This window comes from Nannospalax galili, unplaced genomic scaffold (assembly GCF_000622305.1).
Source record: "Nannospalax galili isolate Female #2095 unplaced genomic scaffold, S.galili_v1.0 scaffold229, whole genome shotgun sequence".
Lineage (NCBI taxonomy): Eukaryota > Metazoa > Chordata > Mammalia > Rodentia > Spalacidae > Nannospalax > Nannospalax galili.
In genome coordinates, this window is record NW_008360328.1 from 4,467,190 (window position 1) to 4,487,126 (window position 19,937).

The 19,937-nt window shown below is 41.4% G+C and overlaps 1 protein-coding gene across 3 annotated transcripts in view; it reads left to right on the forward strand.

The window, feature by feature from the left end:
- The window catches only part of Jhy (junctional cadherin complex regulator), a 63,716-nt gene that overhangs the window by 1,830 nt on the left and 41,949 nt on the right, over positions 1 to 19,937 (forward strand). For all 3 annotated transcript variants that reach the window (XM_029560132.1, XM_008826027.3, XM_029560134.1), the window contains exons 2-3: positions 1,194 to 1,532; positions 17,614 to 18,124. In XM_029560132.1, coding sequence (XP_029415992.1) covers positions 1,195 to 1,532; positions 17,614 to 18,124 — 849 coding nt within the window. In that variant the 5' untranslated portion in view covers position 1,194. The remainder of the gene's footprint in view (positions 1 to 1,193; positions 1,533 to 17,613; positions 18,125 to 19,937) is intronic.

Genomic DNA, 19,937 nt, shown 5'->3' on the forward strand with positions numbered 1-19,937 from the left:
ACAGTCATAAAGGCGAGGAGATAGATGATAAACCAAAACAGAAATGGTAGAGATAAGTCCAATCTCCAAACACCTTCTCCTTCCAAACCCATATTTTCCCGTAAACTGTCTCCTGGGTCTGTCATAGCCCTTTGAGGCAATGAGGGTTCCCTTGGAATCACACACTTAAGCCAGTTTGGAAGATGCTGCCAACTCCTAGCTGTGATTCAGACTGGTCACCTACTTACACAGCTTTGCTTGGAAACAGCTTCTTTCAGGTAGGTGGATACCCAGCCGCTGCTTTGAGTCACTCAGTGGTAGGATTCACAAGACCACCAAACCTTCGGTTGAACAGTTTGAAATTTTAAAAAATTTTCAGCTTAGGGTGTCATGCAGCCTATGCTGGCCTTAAACTCCTGATCCTCCTCCTCCCTCCAGTGCTGAGCTTATCAGCATGTGTGCCATACCTAGTTTACTGAACATTTTTTAATCATTATTGTTGCTTTGTTGTTGTTTAATACTGGACAGAGATTGATCGACGTATAATGTCCACCAAATTATACATCCCTCTCTAGTAGCACCCTGGGTAACAAAAGTTTGTTCCAAGTGTTGGCACCAGCCAAAATTGGTCTAGAAATAACTGTTTACAGTTCCAGCTGGGAAACCACTCCTCTCTTTCCTTTACTTTCTACAAGGTAGACCCTGAACCTCTTTGACTGTATCTGTGACCACACACACACACACACACACACACACACACACACACACATACTTGTCCTGGGCATTTGAAATAAGGCCACCAAAGTACTGCTCACAATTAACCATTTGGCTTTGTTCCGGCTTGTTTGTAACAAGCCCTTGGAAGCTGGAAACAGGAATCTGCTTTCAAGCATCCATTTGATTTCTTCAATAAAACTGCATTCGATTACTCAGGCTGCTTATGAGCTGTGTTTCTTCAGAGAGAAAAACAATCATTTTTCCAATCGGCCTTGTTCATCCACACAAAAGGCTGCATTCAAAGGCCTGCAGGTAATATAGCAAGGTTGGCTTGCTCACCGAAATGCTTGAGAAACATTGCCATTTAGGAGTGCAGTAGTCACAGCATAACAAATAGAATTTTTTTTTAGGTAATGCTTTTGAGAGCCACAGCTTTAACTATCAGTTAACTGCTTCTGTTAACGAGAGTATCACTATTTCATGTTTTTATTTTTCAGGATGAATAATAATAAACTAATTCCAAAGCTTTCCAGTCAATCTCCTGTCCATCATACCAACGTAAGGGCCCAGTCTTCACACCAACCTTTTAAGAAAGAAGACTTAAGTCTGATTTCAAGAGACTCCTTAGAATTGGATTCAGAAAGCCTCACTCAAGAGACTAAGTCCCAGTCTGAACTTGAGGGTCAAATACAGGACAAAGATATGGAGCGTGACAGCTTAGAGGAGGACAGTCTTGAACAGGAAAGCCTGAGTGAGACGGAAGAAGCCAGCAGAAAAGCAGCCCAGGTGGCCAGCAAAGAAAGCCTGCAAGCTCATGGCAGTGGTATGAGTCACAGGTAAGGATCCAGCTTGTTATAGGCAGCGATGTTGAAGGATTGCCGGTTCTATCCAAGTGAGAGTCAGGACAGGCGCTCCTAGGAAACACCTGAGGACAGGCGACTAAGAACAGAGTGTCTCCTTGCTTTCCACCAAATTCTCTTCTTTTTTTTTTTTAATTAAGCCGTGCAGAGATTAAGAGTATTAAGCATGGGGAAATGCACCTAGAACTTGGGAGGTAGAGGCAGGAAGAACAGGAACTCAAGGTCATCCTCAGCTGCATAGCCAGTTGGAGGCCAGCCTGGGAGACATGAGACCCTGCCTCAGAACCAAAACAAACAAAAGGCAATGAAAGTGTTTACCTGTTTCAGGGCCGGTATTTCATGTCCATATTCGTTTCTCCACTGCTGCAGCGTAAAGCTGAAGAAATCTCATAAAACTTGGTATAGAAAAATGTGTGACATGGAGTCTGGTAGCTTTAATGTAGTCCAACCACTGCTGTGCAGTGCAGAATTTAGAACCAGCTGTTTAACTCTTCGGCAGCTTACTTCTTGCCATCTGTGAGATGATCTAGCCTGTTTGTCTCACAAGGTCACTAACAATGCCCATAAAATACAAATAATTGGTATCATGAAGGTAGATTCCTAGCTGCCTCCTTTCTTCAGAGCTGGTAGAGAAGTCTGTCTCCCAGAGCTTGTATATATGCACATTCAATCTAACACTCACTATGTATGGGACTTAACTGATTCACTGAAAATGTAAAGGAATATAAAATAATACAGCAGTGTCTCTCCATTTTAACAGAGCACTAAATGACATGTACAGGTATTCAAAGTTATTGATTAGACAGGGCTTTTAGTAGGGTGGGAAAGTGGATGAAGAAACAGACCACATGGGTTCAAGTGCTGATTGTCCCAGATACTAGCCAATATGACCTTGTCCAAGGTCAGTGAATGCCTTTATACCTCAGTTTTCCAAATAGTAAAGATGGTCTGATAATAATAGCAGTTATCATGAGGCTAAAATAAGTTAGTGTATATATAAAGACTTTAGAACAGTGACTGTTTCCTTATCCATTATATAGTATTAGGGTTTTTTTTTTGTTTGTTTGTTTACATTAGGAGTCAAAGATATTAAGAAAATCATTGGAAGGCCCAGAACTTCAGCAGGAATTTGAAGCCCAAATAAGATTTAGACACCAGAACAGAGTTAACAATGCCATGTTTGCACCACACTAAGGAATCCAACTAGATTACAAAGAATTTGTTTTGAGAACGGGGAAAATTGACTGAGTATAGAAGTCTCAAGAACATGCCTTAAGTACCAGAAGACACATTTAAAATATGATCGTCAAGTAAAACCACCTGTATTAATAACTGTTCTTGTTGTTGTGACAACTGTATCACAGAAGCAATTTAAAGGAGGAAGGATTTGTTTCAGCCAGTGATTCAGAGGGTGTAGTCCACTGTGGTGGGAAGGCATAGCAGCTGAACAGGCTTGGTCTGTGAGGTTGGGGCCTTGTAGTGGCATCTTACATAGCACCATGCAGGAAGCAGAGAGCTCCAAGGAACCTTAAGTAGATCTCACCATCAAGACGCACTTCTAACTAGGCCACCGCTGCAGAGTTTCCAGAGCCTCCCAAAACAGAACCACCAGCTTGTGGACCAAGAGTACGAATACATAAGCCCATGGGGGGTGCTTCATATCGCAATTGTAATGCCCCCCCCCCATATCACAGAACTCAAAGGGCTTGTCCAAGGTCATGGCGAGGTCTCCTCTGAGAGCCAAAATTAGAGCCCAGTCCTGGGTCTTTTCCTTCCTTCTTTCTTTCATTTGACTAGACATAGCAAGTTGAATGAAACGTGTGCATCTTAAGAGGGTCTCAAAATGCAGTAAAAGAAATAAATTCTGTCACTGAGAGGCTGAGGACAGAACAGGGATGTAGGATGGCTTCAACACGACAGATTGGCACGTGGGTGGGTCAGCCAGGGGGAGAGGACAGTGAGATGATGCGGCATTTCAGGAGGCTGCTGCCCTTAAATTTGAGTGAATGTTCCACACTGTGGACAAAGAACCTGTTGGATGGCAGTAATTACAACAGTGTCAATACTGTGGTTGTTTTTTTAAGGCCTGTTCCATTCATTTCTTCACTGTAATCCTTCAGGGAAGGTATCGTGGTGCTCACATTATGATGGGGAAAGTGGGACTGACTGAGAAGAAATAAGTTGTCTAAGGTCATAGTGATCTTTAATGTTAGATTTTTCTGTTGTTTGTTTTGTGGTACTGAGGATGAAGCTCAGAGCTTTGGGCATGCTAGCACTCTGCCATAGAGCTAGATTCCAGCCTGCCAGTTTTTTATTATGAAAGAATTATAGCCTACAAAACCTACTTGGGAAAAAAAATGACATGACCCTTACTGCCATATTTGAATTAGGTATTTTAGAGTCATAAAAAGTCAGTTAATCATTTCCTTGTACAGTTTTCATACTGATCCCCCCATCTTTCTCCTCAGAGGTAACCGAGAATGCTTAGGTAGGTGTGCATCCTTCCTATCAATCTTTTATTCGTCTCTTACGTAGATAACCTATAATCAGTGGAGATATATACATATACACACATCTCTGTTGTGTTCAGTCAACATTATGTCTTTAACACTCTCCCATTCTGTTTTTTTATTGAAGACATGTAGTTACTTCTTTTTGACCCCTAAATGAGTTATATCATGTGGACACACAAGTCACCCATTTTCCTCCTCTATTAGTTACTTTTCTCATTCTATGATCAAACACCTGGCAGGAAGCAATTTAAGGAAGAGTTTCTTTTGACTCACAGTTCAGGGATATCATCCATCAGGGCAGGAAAGTCATGGTAGAAGAGCTCGAGGTAGCTGGTCACACTGTATCCACAGTCAGGAAGTAGAGAGAGGAAAGAGCTAGTGCTCAGCTCCCTTTCTCCTTTTCATTCATCCATCAGTTAAGGTGGGTTTTCCCACTGTAGTTAACCTAATGATCTAGATAATCCCTCATACATATGCCCAGAGGCTTGTCTCCTACCAGATTGTAGGTCCTGTCAAGTTGACAATCTATATTAGTCATCACACTTCTGATGAATATTTAGGTTGTGTCCAATTCTTCTTGCACAGTGCTCTGTGTATCTCCTTCTGTGACTTGTTGGGTATGTGAATTCCTTTAGGATATGTGTATCCAGAAATATAATTGCTGGATCTTAGGAGGAAGAATATCCTCAGCTGTTCATGGCGCCTTTGTGTTTCTTGTTACTCTGACTTTTTTAACTTTTACACTCTGGGAGGTTATAGAATTCTACTTTTTAGACATTTTAATTGCTTGTTCTTGATTATTTGGGAGCATGTTTTTGGCCAAAGGACATAAATTTAGACATACTCTTCAGTAACTAGTTAATTTCATTTAACAAAATATATTTTTCTATATTTATGGATTTATCTCATACTACACAATATTCCAGTGTCTGGAGGTGCTATGGTATAGTTATCTCACCACCCATTGGTAGCCATCAGAATCCTGGTTGTTTTGTTTTCTTAACAATGTCTTTACTGAAATATTAATTGACAGGATTTAGTGACAGATTATAGAGACTGAAAGAATGAAAGAAGCCACTGATTGAGTAGTGACAAAAGTTACCATTTATAGAACATCTCCCAAATACTATTTACAGAACACCTTCCATGAATCATCGTTGTGCTAAATACTCTGCATGGATTGGCTTGTTTAATCCGTATGGAAATCCCAGTAGGCAGATACTGTAGTGATAGTGATCATACCTTGAATAAGGCTTCAGGGGGTTACATTAATAGCCATCTTTCCATTTAGTGAGTGCTGAAACAGAAAGCTCATGCATTCTGGCTTCATGCTGGCCCTGTTGTAGAGAGGTTTGTAGCCTTCCAAGGTAGTATATGGTAGCATTTTATTTACAAAAATGAGGGCATCAGAAAGGTAAAGTCTTTTGCCTTGTGCAAAATATCCTTGTCTGGACTTTTAAGTTAAGGAAACCAAGATGAGACTCCAATAAATGGCCTCATATCCCCAATTGTTGACTTTTTCCTCTTTCTGCACAGTGCTAAGGCACCTGACTTTAACCCTGTTCTTTACCAGACAATTTAAATACTACATAATATGTTTCAAAATAAAGAATTATACTTCCAAAAGTCAAAATTACGGTTGGATTCTTAATCTTCTGATTCAGAAGTTCTTAGATGAAGCTATTTTCCCCAGATTTCCCTGACTTGGAAGTGTTTAATGGCAGACTATAAACTGCAGAGGAGGATTAGAATGGGTTACAAACTTAGCAACTATTAGGATGTAGTGCTCCATTCATTGGATGTAGAAGGACCAGTTCTACACTACAAAGGAAAATAGAACTGGAACATTTGACCAAATAATGTCTCAAAAGCAGGACTCAGGTATGGCTGGTTATGAGTTCCTTTCTGTGCCTCGCGTTAGCCGAGTAGACCTTTCCTAGGTATGTCGTCATTCTAAGTAGTTATAAGCCAGGATACAAATAATTGATCTTAGATTCTCAACGTGAAATTGAAGCAGGCTTTCATTTCTGGAAGGTAGATGGCATTTTGGGGATTGTAGTTCAAAAAAATTAATGCAAGCCTGGCCTTAAACCAAGACAAACCTTTCTTCTTGCTTTTATAAGCAATAGTTTTAAAAAGCTGCCTGACAAATCACTTAGCCCTGCTCTTGTGTTTTGATGTTACTAGAACCTCCAGAAGTCAAAGCCACAGTTCAGTGTGTATGGATTAGAGAAAACCTTTTACTTAATGGAAATTGGAGCAGCATTGATGGTAGTGAATGAGTCGAGAGTGGAGAGAGGATCTTCATGTGAAAATCCTTAAACCCACTCCAGAACGAGCCTTATGACACTCAGCACTCAACGAAGAAACAGGATCTATGTAATGCCCAGAGCGTTAGAAATAACCTCTTTAGTCCTGGAAACTTCTGAAGCCTTGTGCATTAAAAAAACAAAAATCAGAAAGCAGCTATCCAGCTATACGTACTTAATAAGGTCTTGTTTATAAGAATATTTACATGTTTGCCATTTGTAGAATGCATGTTTCTTTTGTCTTAATAGGGCCCTCTTCCATAGGATTTATTTAATTTTTAAGATTTTGTTGTAATTTATTATGGTGCTAAGGAAATGAACCCAGGGCTTTTCACATTCAAGGTGCATACTCTATCACTGAACCCCACCCAGCCCCAGCCCCAAGGCATTATCATCCCATTTTGCAGACAAAGTACTGAGGCTGTAAGATATCCAGTATTCATAAATTGCTAGATGACCCAGCCTAAGATTCTAATTGTGAGTATCTAAATATGTAATCATGAGCCTGAGATGGTTCCATGGGTAAAGGTGCTTGCTGCCTAGCCTAAGGACCTGAGTTTGATTCCCAGGACCCACATAGTAGAAGGAGAGAACTGACTTCCCTAAGTTGTTCTCTGACCTCTATATGTGCACTGGAGTGTGCACACACACATATAAGATCAACAAATGAATGTAATAAAAAAACATGTAATCATGGATTACTCTGATAAATGATTCCACTTTACTGTCTAGTAAAAATTTAAAGATAGGCTTGTCAAGATGGCTCAGCAGGTAAAGGAACCTGTCACCAAGCCCGAGGACCTGACTTGGGTACCTGGGACCCACATAGTAAAAGAAGAACTCTAACCCCTACAAGTTGTCCTCTAATCTCCACATGCGTGCACATGCACACAGACACAAATAATAATAATAATAATAATAATAATAATGTAAAAACTAAAGCTAGAACAATCTCAGGATGGACTAAACAGAAACCAGAGTAAATATGCATACGAATCTGTAAATTAATAAAGTAATCCAGTTCTTTAAAGGATTTTGAGTCCTTAGAATAAGCAAGCAGTCACTGTGTTTTGCCTTGGGCAGCGGGGTCATTTTAGCTTTTGTTCTGCAGTGCTTCCCCTGGAAAGTAGCCCCGTTTCCGCTCAGAGTGCGCTGTTTTCCTCTCTCATAACTGGGAACCACAGCATTCACAAAAGGGCCATATCCCATTTAAGAAATCACCTTGAGCTAGCTATTTATGGCAAGGGGTGGCACAGTAAGGCATTGCTAATAAAGTTGACTGTTCAAGAACATTGGAAGACTAGAAAGATGACTCAGCAGCTAATACCACTTGCTGTTCCTGTAGAGGATCTCGGTTCAGTTCCTAGCACTCACATGGCAGCTCACAATCATCCATAATAATTCTAGTTCCAGAGGATCCGACGCCCTCTTCTGGCCCTCACAAGCTCCTGTACACCTGAGGGACACATGAAACTCACTCAGGCTCACACACATACACTAAATAAATAAACAAATATTTTTAAAAACTGTCAGTAAGTTAAAAAAAGAGAGACTTGGTAATAATCCTCATTTTTCTGTGTTATATGTTATTTTTTTCTCGTGGGTGCTTTAAAGCTTCTGGTTGATAATACAAGCACTGAGGGAAGTATTTTGTGATGATTCTAGTGCTCAAAGAAGAATACTGGCGAACCCAAGCAGACACCAGTGGGTAGAGAGAGGCTTAACAAGGAAGGGAGCTCTCCTTTACACACAGATTTCTCCAGATATTTTCTTTCTGTTTTTCCCCTCCAGCTGTTTTGTAGAATACTTTGTAAATATTTAGGCTGAGACTAGACTACTGTCATCTATATATGTTGTAGGTTTTTTAAAAATTTATTTTTATTTTTATTTTATGTGTATGAATTGTTTTGCTTGCAAGTATGTAAGTAAGTGCACCACATGCATGCCTGGTGCCAACAGAGGCCAGAGAGGGTGTCTGATCCCCTGGAACTAGAATTACAGACAGTTGTTAGCCACCATATGGGTGCTGGGACCCAAACTCCAGTTGTCTAGAAGAGTGGTAACTGTTCTTAACCACTGAGCCATTTTCTTAGCCCCTATAGTTTCCTCCCTCCATTCCCACCCCCACCCCCACTGGTTGGGAAAATAAGAAGGACATTTGAGACTGGTTCTAATATTGTAGTACTACTAAGACCATTCCAGAAGCATCCAGGAGTCACCCTTCATTCTTGATAATTTCTTTTTTAAAATATTTTATTATTTTTATTTTATGTGTATGAGTCTATTGCTTGCATGTAAGTAGGTGCACCCATGTCATGCAATGCCCACAAAGGTCAGAGGGCATCAGATCCCCTGGAACTGGAGTTGTAGGCAGTTGTTAGCTGCCATGTGGGTGCTGGGAATCAAACCTGGGTCCTCTGCAAGAGCAGCCAGTGCTCTTTATTGCTGAACCATCTCTCCAGCCCCTCATTCTTCATCATTTCTAATGACATTGATCTATGTTGATTTTTATTGCCTGTTACTAGGTAAGCTTTCAATTGAAGGTGGTTTGTTGGCCAACCTCTTCCAGTGCATCACCCTACATACCATGCTCTAGAGGTTCCACAGGGGTTTGGGGACTAGCAACAGCATTGTATTCATTTCAAACCATGTGGAAATAGTCTTATCAAAGAGGTGGCTTTTGTCATGGGTATTACTTATCTCTGCTTTATGTTCATTCATTCACTTCTTGTGTCTCAGTTAGACCCCAGTGCACTCCTCGGAGCAGGCACAGTGCCATCAGGACAGATGAACAGCCACCAAGGAAGTAAGGAGTGTGGGGGCATGAATTGTGTCTATTAAAGTCAGAGTTGCTGCCAGAAATGCTAAAGCCACAGGGGCTCCCCGGGCTTGCTGTCCCCAGAGATGGCCACTAGTTCCTTCCTTATTATTTCAGAACTGGAATGTGCTTCTGTGTTAAAGTAAGTAAACAGCCAGTTATAAGCTCAGGACGTATAATTAATACTTATAATCCTGTGAGTTTATCCAGATTATAACCAAGTTACTAAAGGGACAGTTCAATTAGAACCTTTACATCTTCATTTATTTTCACTCCCTGGCAAGTTGGAAAATATAGAAAACTTTTATTATATTTGTTTTTTTCCAGCTGCCTATCTTTTTAAAAAATTATTGCATTTTAATTTTATTGTTATCTTTTTTATGAGACAGGGTCTCACTGTGTGGCCTAGGCTGGCTTTGAACTCATGGCGGTCCTCCCATTTCAGCTGCCTTCAAATCATAAAGTAACTGCCTCTTAGAGCTTTTAGAGCCTTGAAGGTCAGTCAGCCTGTTTCCTGGTACAAAGAGAGATGCCACGACCTAGAGGGGTGAGGAGATGCGCTCAAGTTTACTCTATTGATTGGTGGCTGAACTTGGACACAGGGGTAAGACCTGTCCATTGCTTTTCCCATGATACCAAACCGAAATTCCAATGCAGTCAATCTGACATTTAAAATGGTATAAGCTCTATCTAAAGGATCATAAGCACTGAAAAGTTTTATAAATGTAGATCTTGGGCTGGGGACATAACTTAGTTGATAGAGTGATTGCCTAGCATGCATGAGGTCCTAGGTTCCATTCCCAGCACTGCATAAACAGCGTGGTGGTGCACACCTACAGTCCCAGTCCTCAGGAAGTTAAGTCAGGATGTTCCAAAGTTCAGTCATTTTCAGCTATCTAGGGAACTCAAGGCCAGCCTGGGCTACAGATCCTGTCTCAAAATAAAAAGTCTGTTCTCTTAGCCTTTGTTTTGGTGAATGAAAGCAAGATGTCTACAGTTAGTATCACAAACTCACTGACAGAGGGGACCCTCCAAATCCTGTTTCATACTGTTACTTGGAATTTGGGTGAGCCCTACCCTTGGTACCACCTGTTACCAGGGAAACTGAGGTTCTCTCAGAGTTCTTAGCCTCATTCATGAGAGAAAGAATTTCACCAGGACTTTCTGAATTGGGCTTGGAGGGTTGGCAAGCAGACATATGGCAAAGGGGAGCAGCTTCAGAGAGAGGGTGAGAAAAAACTAAAGTACCTGAGAAGTATGCTTAGGCTCTAGAGGGCCAGCATTCAAAAGAAGGAGCCAGAAAAGAGGAGTCCTGGGCAGACCTGACAGAGCCTCACAGCAGCTCCACCTCAAACAGGGTTTCTGAGAAGGAAAAGTGCATTATCTCATCAAGGGGATAATTTATTCCTCCCATCTTTTTAGCATGGCATTAGGTAACTCCACCTTCCTGAGGGGTGGTCTTTCAGTTAGGTGATTGACTGGCCTAGTTGAATTAACTGATATATTGGGTAGCTTGGAATGTTAGGTCTGCACCCTGGACAGCTGGATTCATTCTCTTGACCACAAGGAAATAGCGACCACGGCTGCTGTAACCATACAGTACCTCTTGTGAAGATGGAGCCTTGCCTCCACACAACTGAGATCTCAGTAGAAGCGAGGTGATAGAATTTTGCTACAGTGCAATCACTAACACGTGCTCTTTAGATAACTTATTTTCACTTAACTCACAGATTGTCCTTAAATCAAAATTGGTCCTAACAATAACCTGGGACAAATATCTGTTTATAAGTCACAAGTTTATTGTTGAAGAAAAAGAAGGGATTTGGGTTTGACTTACCCAAATGATGTCATTGCTGTAAGCAAAGCTCACTAAATGACAATTCGGTCCCTTCCTTTTAGTGTTTTACAGACAGTCCTTGACCTTCAGTTCATTAAACTATTATTTTTCTATTAAAATGTCTAATTCTTTAAATCAAAATAAATGCCTCCATTACATGACATTTTCAGGGTCATAAATAAGCGCCATGAAGTATTTCAGTGTATCCGTGGAACCATTTTATTTTGTGCTAGCAAAAGTGAATTTTTAATCTTTTAGATTTGTTGCATTTTATTCCTTTAAAAGCCAGGGATAAGAAGATTAAGATGAGCATAGAATTTAGGAACGTCAGAAACAGTTGTCGTTTTACAGTTCCTTTAAAGAGCATTATAAACTTTACACTTAGGTAAAAATTGAATTTGTTGCTCATATGCATAAAAGATTTAATGGCATATAAATTGGGAATAATTATTCTGTTTAAAAGGATTAAATTAAACCTAAATCAATAATAACATGTGCGGTTTCTATCTAACTGCCTACTTAAAATAAAGTGGCAAATAAATAACAGCTGAATGACTACGAGCTCTGCTTTTATTCACCTCCTCAACAGGCAAAATGGCCAGTTATTGAATATTTTATTGTGAGTGCAAAGGATGTTAATTGTACTAGAAACATGCTCTAATTTTAGTAATTTTTTGATTGAATACAAACTGAATATGAGGCTCTTCATTAAATGGAGATTTGATTTTATTTTGTTTGAAGTTATCACAGCAAGGATTCAAATATGGTCCATTAAAGCCAGCAAATATCTGGGTGAGTGCTTGTGAGCCAGCCCCACCCCCTGCCTTTCTGCGTCCATTTCTAACCCAGGCCTCTGAAGAGGAGACCCGGCATCTGTTGTCTGAAGGGTAACAAAAGAGCGTGTGCTCATTGTCTGTGTAACCTTTCCATCAAACGAAGAGGGAAAGAGGTGCATGTTTTGTGTGCAGATGATTACTCATGAAAGGGCCCTTCACACTCATTTTGTCCCGGTGTGTTGACCCGGACCACAAAACACAATTGAGCTTCTTGGCGCACAAGCTCAGTACAATACGGTCCTTTAGTATCATGTTCTTTTTCAACCATTAGATTTGTTTCTGGGAAGCATTACAGTTTTCCATGCTCCTGATTCTGCAAAACAACCTCGAGTTTGTCAACCTCGAGTTTGTTTTCTATTCGAAAGGGTGAAATGATGTTTGGAGGAAGCCACGGCAGGTGTAAACAGTGCTGTACCCTTAAAGCTGTCTCGGGAGCCACAGATTTTATCTTTGTATATATACTTCAGATTTTATCTTTGTATATATACTTTTTTTTAGTGTTTCCCTTTAAACAATTGGTTCAAAACCGTTTTTCTCAACCAAGGCAAGTCATCTTCTCTGGTTTGTTTCCAGACCTTTTGTATTTTTTAGTTTTGACTTAAAACAGCAGGCTTCTATTAAGACATGATTTTTTTCTGCTGCCATTTTAAAGAAGGAAATCTGTTGGAGCTCAGACATTACAGGTTCTGGAGGTTTAAATACCTTCATTCTCTCAGTTTTGCCTTCCTTGTCATGGTTCAACAATTTTTAAAATACTTCACTGTATAGAAACTGACATTTCTTAATCCCATTTCCTAAAAAAACGTTTGAAACATTTTCCACAGAGCCCAAATCATGACTGAAAACCGGAATTTTTAAAAAATGGATGTTAAATCTTCTAGGCCTCTAGAGTATCACTTAGAGCGTCTCAAGACAGCTTCATGTCCCTGAAATAACTTAAGCACTGGAGACAGAAGAATCCCGTGAGCTCCCTGGGCAGGAAGCATAGTACACAACAATAGTGTTATGTCACGGTGAGTCAGTGTAAAGGACAGCAAGCAAAAGTCGGCTGCGAAGCTCTGCAGGCAAGCCCTCCCAGCTTGTGTTTATCCAGTTCTTTCTAAATCAAAAATCTGCCCACATTCACAAAGTAGCCCGTGGCACCAGAAATTGAGAGGAGGCTATTAGATTCTAGAACCGTTGTCCTCAGACACTGCAGTAGCATTTCTCAGAACCAGAAAACTCCACATCATGACACAGGGAAGCAAGGTATCACGATGACTCAGGGTCAGCTGTCATCTGATGCTAGTTAAATACAGTGACCAGTCTGCGTCCACCAGTTTTCTCAATGTAATTGCAGAGGCAGAAATCAGGAAATACATTTCTTTCACATATTGAGTACTCCTGTGCTGTCTTTCCATCACTGAGAGGAAAACTCAGGAAACACCCCTGAAGGGGGAAAGCTGTATTGGAGCGCATGGTTTCAGAGGTTTTGGCCTGGCCCGTGGGCACTTGACCCTGTTGCTTTGGGCCTATGGTGACACAGCACATTACAGCAGGAGCATCTGTCAGAGGAGGTCTCTTCACCTCATTAAGGCCAAGAAACAAAGAGAGAAGGTCCCAGGAGTCCCGGTGTCCCTTTCAAGGCCATGACACCAGGAACCTCACTTCCTTCCACTAAGCACAGTCTCCTCTCAGTAGCGTCAGGGCTGGAGTCCAAACCTTCCACACCATGGGTCTTTCTGGGGTATTTCAAATCCAAACTGTAGCAACTACCTGACTTTTTAAAAATGCTAGGTATAACTCACTGGTTGTGAGTTATTATAGGCTTCTAGAATGATGGAATTGGGGTGGACTTTGAGATACTATCTAGCAGTTGAATCTAGGAAGATTAAGTTAACATTTTCAGGGACAAACAAGGTGCTTATTATTTTCACGGCTGAAGATGGAACTCAAGGCCTTGCACATGCTAGGCAAGTGCTCTGTTGCTGAACTACATCACTAGCCCTGTCCTCTTTTAAATATGCATAACATCTTATATTTCTTTATGCATCTAATTTGTTAGTCATTATGGTTCCTCACTGGAGGGTAAGCTCCATCAGCTTCTGTTTCGCTCACAGCTACATCTTCTCTGCCTAGTATTCTGCCTGTCCTTGGGAGTGTGTTCAATACGTCCCTGTTATCTAGCCAACTGAGTAGTTCATTGACTCACTGAAGCCAGGTGCTACGATCATCCTGCTTCACAGTCACTTTTGAGAATAGCTGCATTCAAAGCAACTTACTGGACAGGAGCCACATTCTGAGTAAACGTCCAAGGTCTAGACTCTGACTGTACCACTTGCTAGCTTGGCAGTGTTGGGAGACTTACCCAAGCCTCTAAGCTTCATCTATTTCCTTCTCTATTTATTTATTGTACATTTACTTATTTTGTGCCTGTATGTGTACATATGTGTACCATAGCATACATGTGAAGGTCAGAGGACAATTTGCAGGAGTCTCTTCTCTCCTTCTACCATGAGGGTCCCAGGGATCGAACTCAGGTCATCAGGCTTAATAGCAAGCACCCTTACCCACTGAGCCACCTCACAGGCCCTTCCTCATCTATTAAAGGAGAATAACAATGATATTGTGCTTCCCTCGGGGTTGTCCAAAAGAAAAAACTGAAGATCCACCACAAACTTTCCTTGACTCAGCAGATAATTTCATGTGCTGTCTTTCCACATCCCACCCCAGCTGAACGGTAGAATAGTGAGGCCCAGTTCGGTCACCTTATCAAAATGGACAACCCAGCTCTTCATAGTATAGACTAGAGGATTGTCTGTTCAAAATGTTCTCAAAAGAATTTATGGACTGTGTATATAAGCCAACCTAGAAGCTCCTCCCTTTGGCTGTTCTCAGTTATTTACCAGTCCTCCCTCTGCAAATTAAGCACTGGGACAGTTTAGCTAAGCCCAAATTCCTCTATAGAGTTGGCATGGTCTTTTAGTATCTGACCTCTGCTTAGTCTTGAGCTCTGAGCCTCAGCCTCTGTTACCTGCACAGCTTCTGTTGTTGGGAAACAGCAGTGCTCTCTTCCCTCCGCTCTGCTTCACTGGCTGTTCTCTCAGCGTGGGGACTACTTCCTAGTCTTAGGTCTTGGTGATGCTATCACTTCCGGCAGAAAGGCCTCCCCTGCCTTCTGAGACAGGCGTGATGTCCCTTCAGTTCAGATGGCCCTGTGGTCCTCAGGGCAGGTGTCCATCCACGCTCTGAACTACTTGTTTTCTAGATTGTGAACCACTGTGTCATTTACCACTGGATCCTTCAGTTTAGTAAGTGCTCAGTAAATACTTGTCGAAACAAGTGAATAAAAGAACAAAATTAAAGTCAGTTTTTCCTCTCAGTAAACTATGGATATGGGACTAGGGCCGTTTTTGTGAAGATAATCATTGAGTTTTTCTTCACCTAAACAACCACATTTGAACCTTAGGATTCGCTTAGTAATAAAATAAGCCCTGGGGCCAAGAGGGATGGTACATGCCTTTAATCCCAGCACTTGGAAGGAAGAGGCAGGCAGATCTTTGTGAGTTCAAGGCCAGCCTGGTCTACATAGTAAGTTCTAGGCCAGCTGGGGCTACAGAGGGACCCTGTCACAAAAAGCCCCCCCCCCAAAAAAAGCCCTAAAATCATTCACTAATTTGCTCCAATGAAAGAAGTATCTGCATGTTAGTATTCTAATTAATGTTGTTATTTTTAAAAATCTGTATGTTGAGTATGTATAGAGATGCAGTTATTTTTGCATCTCTCAAAGCATCTGTTAACTCTTATGTCTCTAGTGCACTGCATTGTACTAAAGCAGAGATAAGGGAGGGAGGGCACCTCGAAGTCCCTGTGCCCAGGCAGTTATCAGGTGAGGACACGGATCACAGTGACAAGTTAATGAGTACATGTGTAGAACACTTTAAGGTGCACTGCTTCATGGTCTTTATGCTTCTGTCTTGAGAAATGAAAAAATATTCCTATTTGCAGATGAGAAAAACTCACTCAAAGACAGTATGATTTGCCAAAATGACATATACTGTGAGTAGAGGCATCAGAACTTGAGCCCAAGTGTCTAGTCAAATGCAGATTGTGCCCTGCTAAACCATGCTAAATGTCCCTTGACTCTTAAGAGCCAGGTCAAGACTGTATGGAGCAGTACAAAAATGTAGGACAGACAACTCCCGGAGCAACCTGCCTGTCACAGTCCTAAAGACAGCCCATCTTGTGGTGTTCTGGGCTTGTGGGCAGGGTGATGTCTGTCTCCAGTCACATGGACCATTCCTATCCAGGAATTTTGCAGGGAAGATCCCATCTTGGAAAAGGAAGAACGGAGGTATCCAAAAGTTTCTCACCTTTACAGGACCTGAAACACTCACAGTGACAACTTAGCAAGGCACGCTGGCTTTTTCTCCAGTTCTTGCTTTACGTTGAATCAAAGAAATCTAGGTCCACATTAAGAAGAGTAAATTAGCATTAGAAGGACCATTAGTTTGTTTACTCAGCATAAAATTATGTCCTCTGTAAACGGGAATATCAAATAGCATAAAAAGCCTGGGGTGATTTACATTTTCTTTTTGATTAGAGGATTGCATCCACTGTCCTCAAGGAAGGAAAATCTCTCCCATTTACCTTCTGAAGATCAAAGAGGCCATTAAATATGCCATATTACCAGCTTGCCTTTTTTTTTTCCGGTCCGGGGTGGAGGTGTACTTTACAAATTGAGATTGTCACGAGAAGGATTTTTCATTCAGGGTCTGTTTCACGTCCCTTGACAATACCGTATGCTTAACCTTTTACTCAAATGAGACTGTCCTAGAGCCGCAGGCCCGTGCTGACCTGTCCACTGAGGTCTGACAACCAAGACACTGTGAGCCACAGTCTGATTCTGAGCCTTGGGGAATGTTTTTGTAGTACATTTGGTAAAATCTACAGACAAAAATGAAAAACAAAATTACTAAAAACTGAAAACTAGATGAAACTTTGTAGGTGTTCAGTTGGGATGAAGCCCAGTTTTCCTCCCAGAAGGTCCAGGCAGCAGTACACACTTCCCTTTCTAGACATAAATAGCCAAATTGGTAACCAAATTTGCATATAACCAGCTAAAGTATGATTGATGGTTTTTCTTTCCTCCCCTCTCCTTTCTGTCTCAAGACCGGGTTTGATGTAGCCCAGGCTGACCTATAATTCACTGTGTAGTTGAGAGTGACCTTGAACTTCTGATCCTCCTGCCTCCACTTTCCTAGTGCTGTGATTACAGGCATGTACCACCACATCCAGCTTAATGCAGTGCTGGGGATAGAATCCAGGGCCTCATACATGCCAGTCAAACACTACCAACTGATCTGTGTCCCCAGCCCTTACGTGTGAATCATAATTTTATATTCAGCAGTAGAAATATCAGGTCCTTGATGGTGTGCATAGGCAGAAGGACTCTGAACCACAGACATGCCTTGGTTTAATGTGTAAACACTTCATTTCCACTTGTTCTCTTTCATTTAGAATTTAATTGACCTCCGTTTTTATTACGTATTTCAATGAACTTTAGGGAATTAGACCTTTTTGTCTTCATGTATGTGGTTCTAATCTGAGCCTGAGATGCATTTTCATCCCTTAGGTAGTAAAAGGGAACTAAAAGAATGAAGCTTGAGATGGATGTGGAATAAATGATCAAGTGATTGCAATGGCGAATTACTTTTCATTAAGGACTTCCCATTTCTTTTCTGTTTCTTTTCTGCCTTGGGCAGCCAACAACAGATAGAAGACAAATACTCAGACCTCCGATACGACCCGAACTGGAAGAATAAAGAAGAGGGGCAGCCATTGACCGCTGAAACATCGCCGCGATCTGCAGATAGCTCTTCAGAAACCCTGCCTTTCGGTCCACTCTACCCTTCCAAGGAGCCGTCTGTGGAACTCTCAGCCGGGAAAGGCAAAGGGAAAAGTCCTCAGAGCGAAGCCTCCTTGCTTGGAAGTGAATTTCTAAGCCCAAACTATGAGCATGGCTCCCGTCACGCTGAGCCCTTTTCAGAGCTAAGTGACAGTGACCATGAGAAGTCCAGCAACCTCTCTCAGTACCTGAAGAGTTCAAGTTCACACAATGAAGTTTTCCTGCCAGGATCACGTGGCCCTCGGAGAAGGAGGTCCAAACAATATTTTGTGGAAAAGAACAAGCTGACTTTGGGATTACCTACTCCTAAAACAGACTCTTACCTTAAACTTCACAATAAGAAAAGGGGAGAAACTCGCCTAGAACAGGTATGTAGCAACTACTTAGCTTTTCCTCTGAGACCTTGTGTTGGAAAATTTGTGTTTATTTGATATGGTTGAAAGCCATTGCAGTCACTTCCATGCTACAGTTATGTTTGTTTGTCGTTTAGTTTTCCCTTTTCCTCACTTTATTTATTAATTGTGTATGTATGTGGGGGTGCCACAACACACCAAGGTCAGAGACGCCTTTACCTACTGAGCTATCTCATAGGCCCAGGCCATTCTTGTGGAAAAAAGATTATTTTACAAGTTCTAAAGAGCAAGATAAAACTCAACCATGGTTTTCAGTGCTCTGATTGCTACAATTTAGTGGCTATATCTAAAGTGTCCCTATTTGAAGAACCATGGATTTTTTGTTTGTTTGTGTTTCTACTGTGTGTTCCAGTAAATGAAATGCAGGACTGAGCACTGGGTCCCTGTATTCCACACCTTTGTTGTCACCTTAACATTGGTGTCAACCTTACTAACTGCCTCGGCACATCGGAGGTGGCAGGATCATATCAAGAACCACAGCTTTCATCAGGAATCAACTCTCAACTCAGTTTCTGGGTGCATGCTAGGTGGTCGGCTGGAGGATGGGTGGAGGGAAGCCAAGTGTGGAGAGTTTTTCTTTTAATTCTTCAAATGACTCTATTATCCATTCCCACTGATAATCCCTGCACTCGGTGCCACTCCTTATCCTGGGTAAGTGGTAAATGATTAAAACTTTCATCATTTGGGGTATAAGGCCTGTCAGAAATGATAAGAGCTTTCGGGAGCCAGGTGGTCACATCTGTAATCTCATCATTCAAGAGGTTGAGGCAAGAGGATGGCAATTTTGAGGCCAACCTGGGCTACACAGCAAGACCTTATCTCAAAACACCACCACCACCACCAACAACAACAACAACAAGTAACTCTGTTACAGCAAGTAAGTCTAGTTTTATTTCACAGTCACAGATAATGATCAGCCTACCTCCTAGTGAGTATACATACCATGCATACAAGTAAAGAGCTTGTTGGATCTGCAACCCAGCATTCTTATTGGAAAACAGCTTGAAATTCATCACCTACTCATGTGGATCCCATTTCATATATGAAGGAGAGGTTATTACAGTGAATTTGGACGTCTGACACCCATCCCAAATCCCAAATGGTATTATTGAAAGTGCTTTAACTTCTTTTAATCTATGAACATTTTCTGATAGGACATAATAGATGTTGTCCATGAACAATTAGGAATACGTGACCTTTTTGCTTTTGGAACTCACAGTAAAGGAAGGGGCACAGAATGTTTACCTGCATTATCAAAACAAACAGACAATTCTGGAGAGAAGGCTCAGTAGGTAAAAGCACTGACTGCTCTTGCAGAGGACCCAGGTGCGGGCCTCAGCATCCACATGGAAGCTACAACTGTGCATAACTCCAGTTCCAAGGGATCCAATGCCCTCTTCTGGCTCTGTGGGCATTGTAGGCATTGGTGCGCTTATACAAGTGCATGCCAAACACTCATACACATAAACTAAAAGTAGAGTAGACAGCTAAATTTAAGCAGTTCTCAACATTATTTTCACTGTTTTAAATAATGTTCTTTTGTTTCATAAAACTTATGTGAACTTTTAAGCCAGGTGTAGTGGCACATGCCTTTAATCCCAGCACTTGGGAGGCACAGGCAGGTGGATCTCTGTGAGGCCAGCCTGATCTACAGGGCAAATTCCAGGCCAGCTGGGGCTACAGAGAGACCCTGTCTCAAAGCAAACAAACACACAAACAAAAAAACCTTATGTGAAATTTTGCATGTTGCTTGATTGTTTACTTAAAA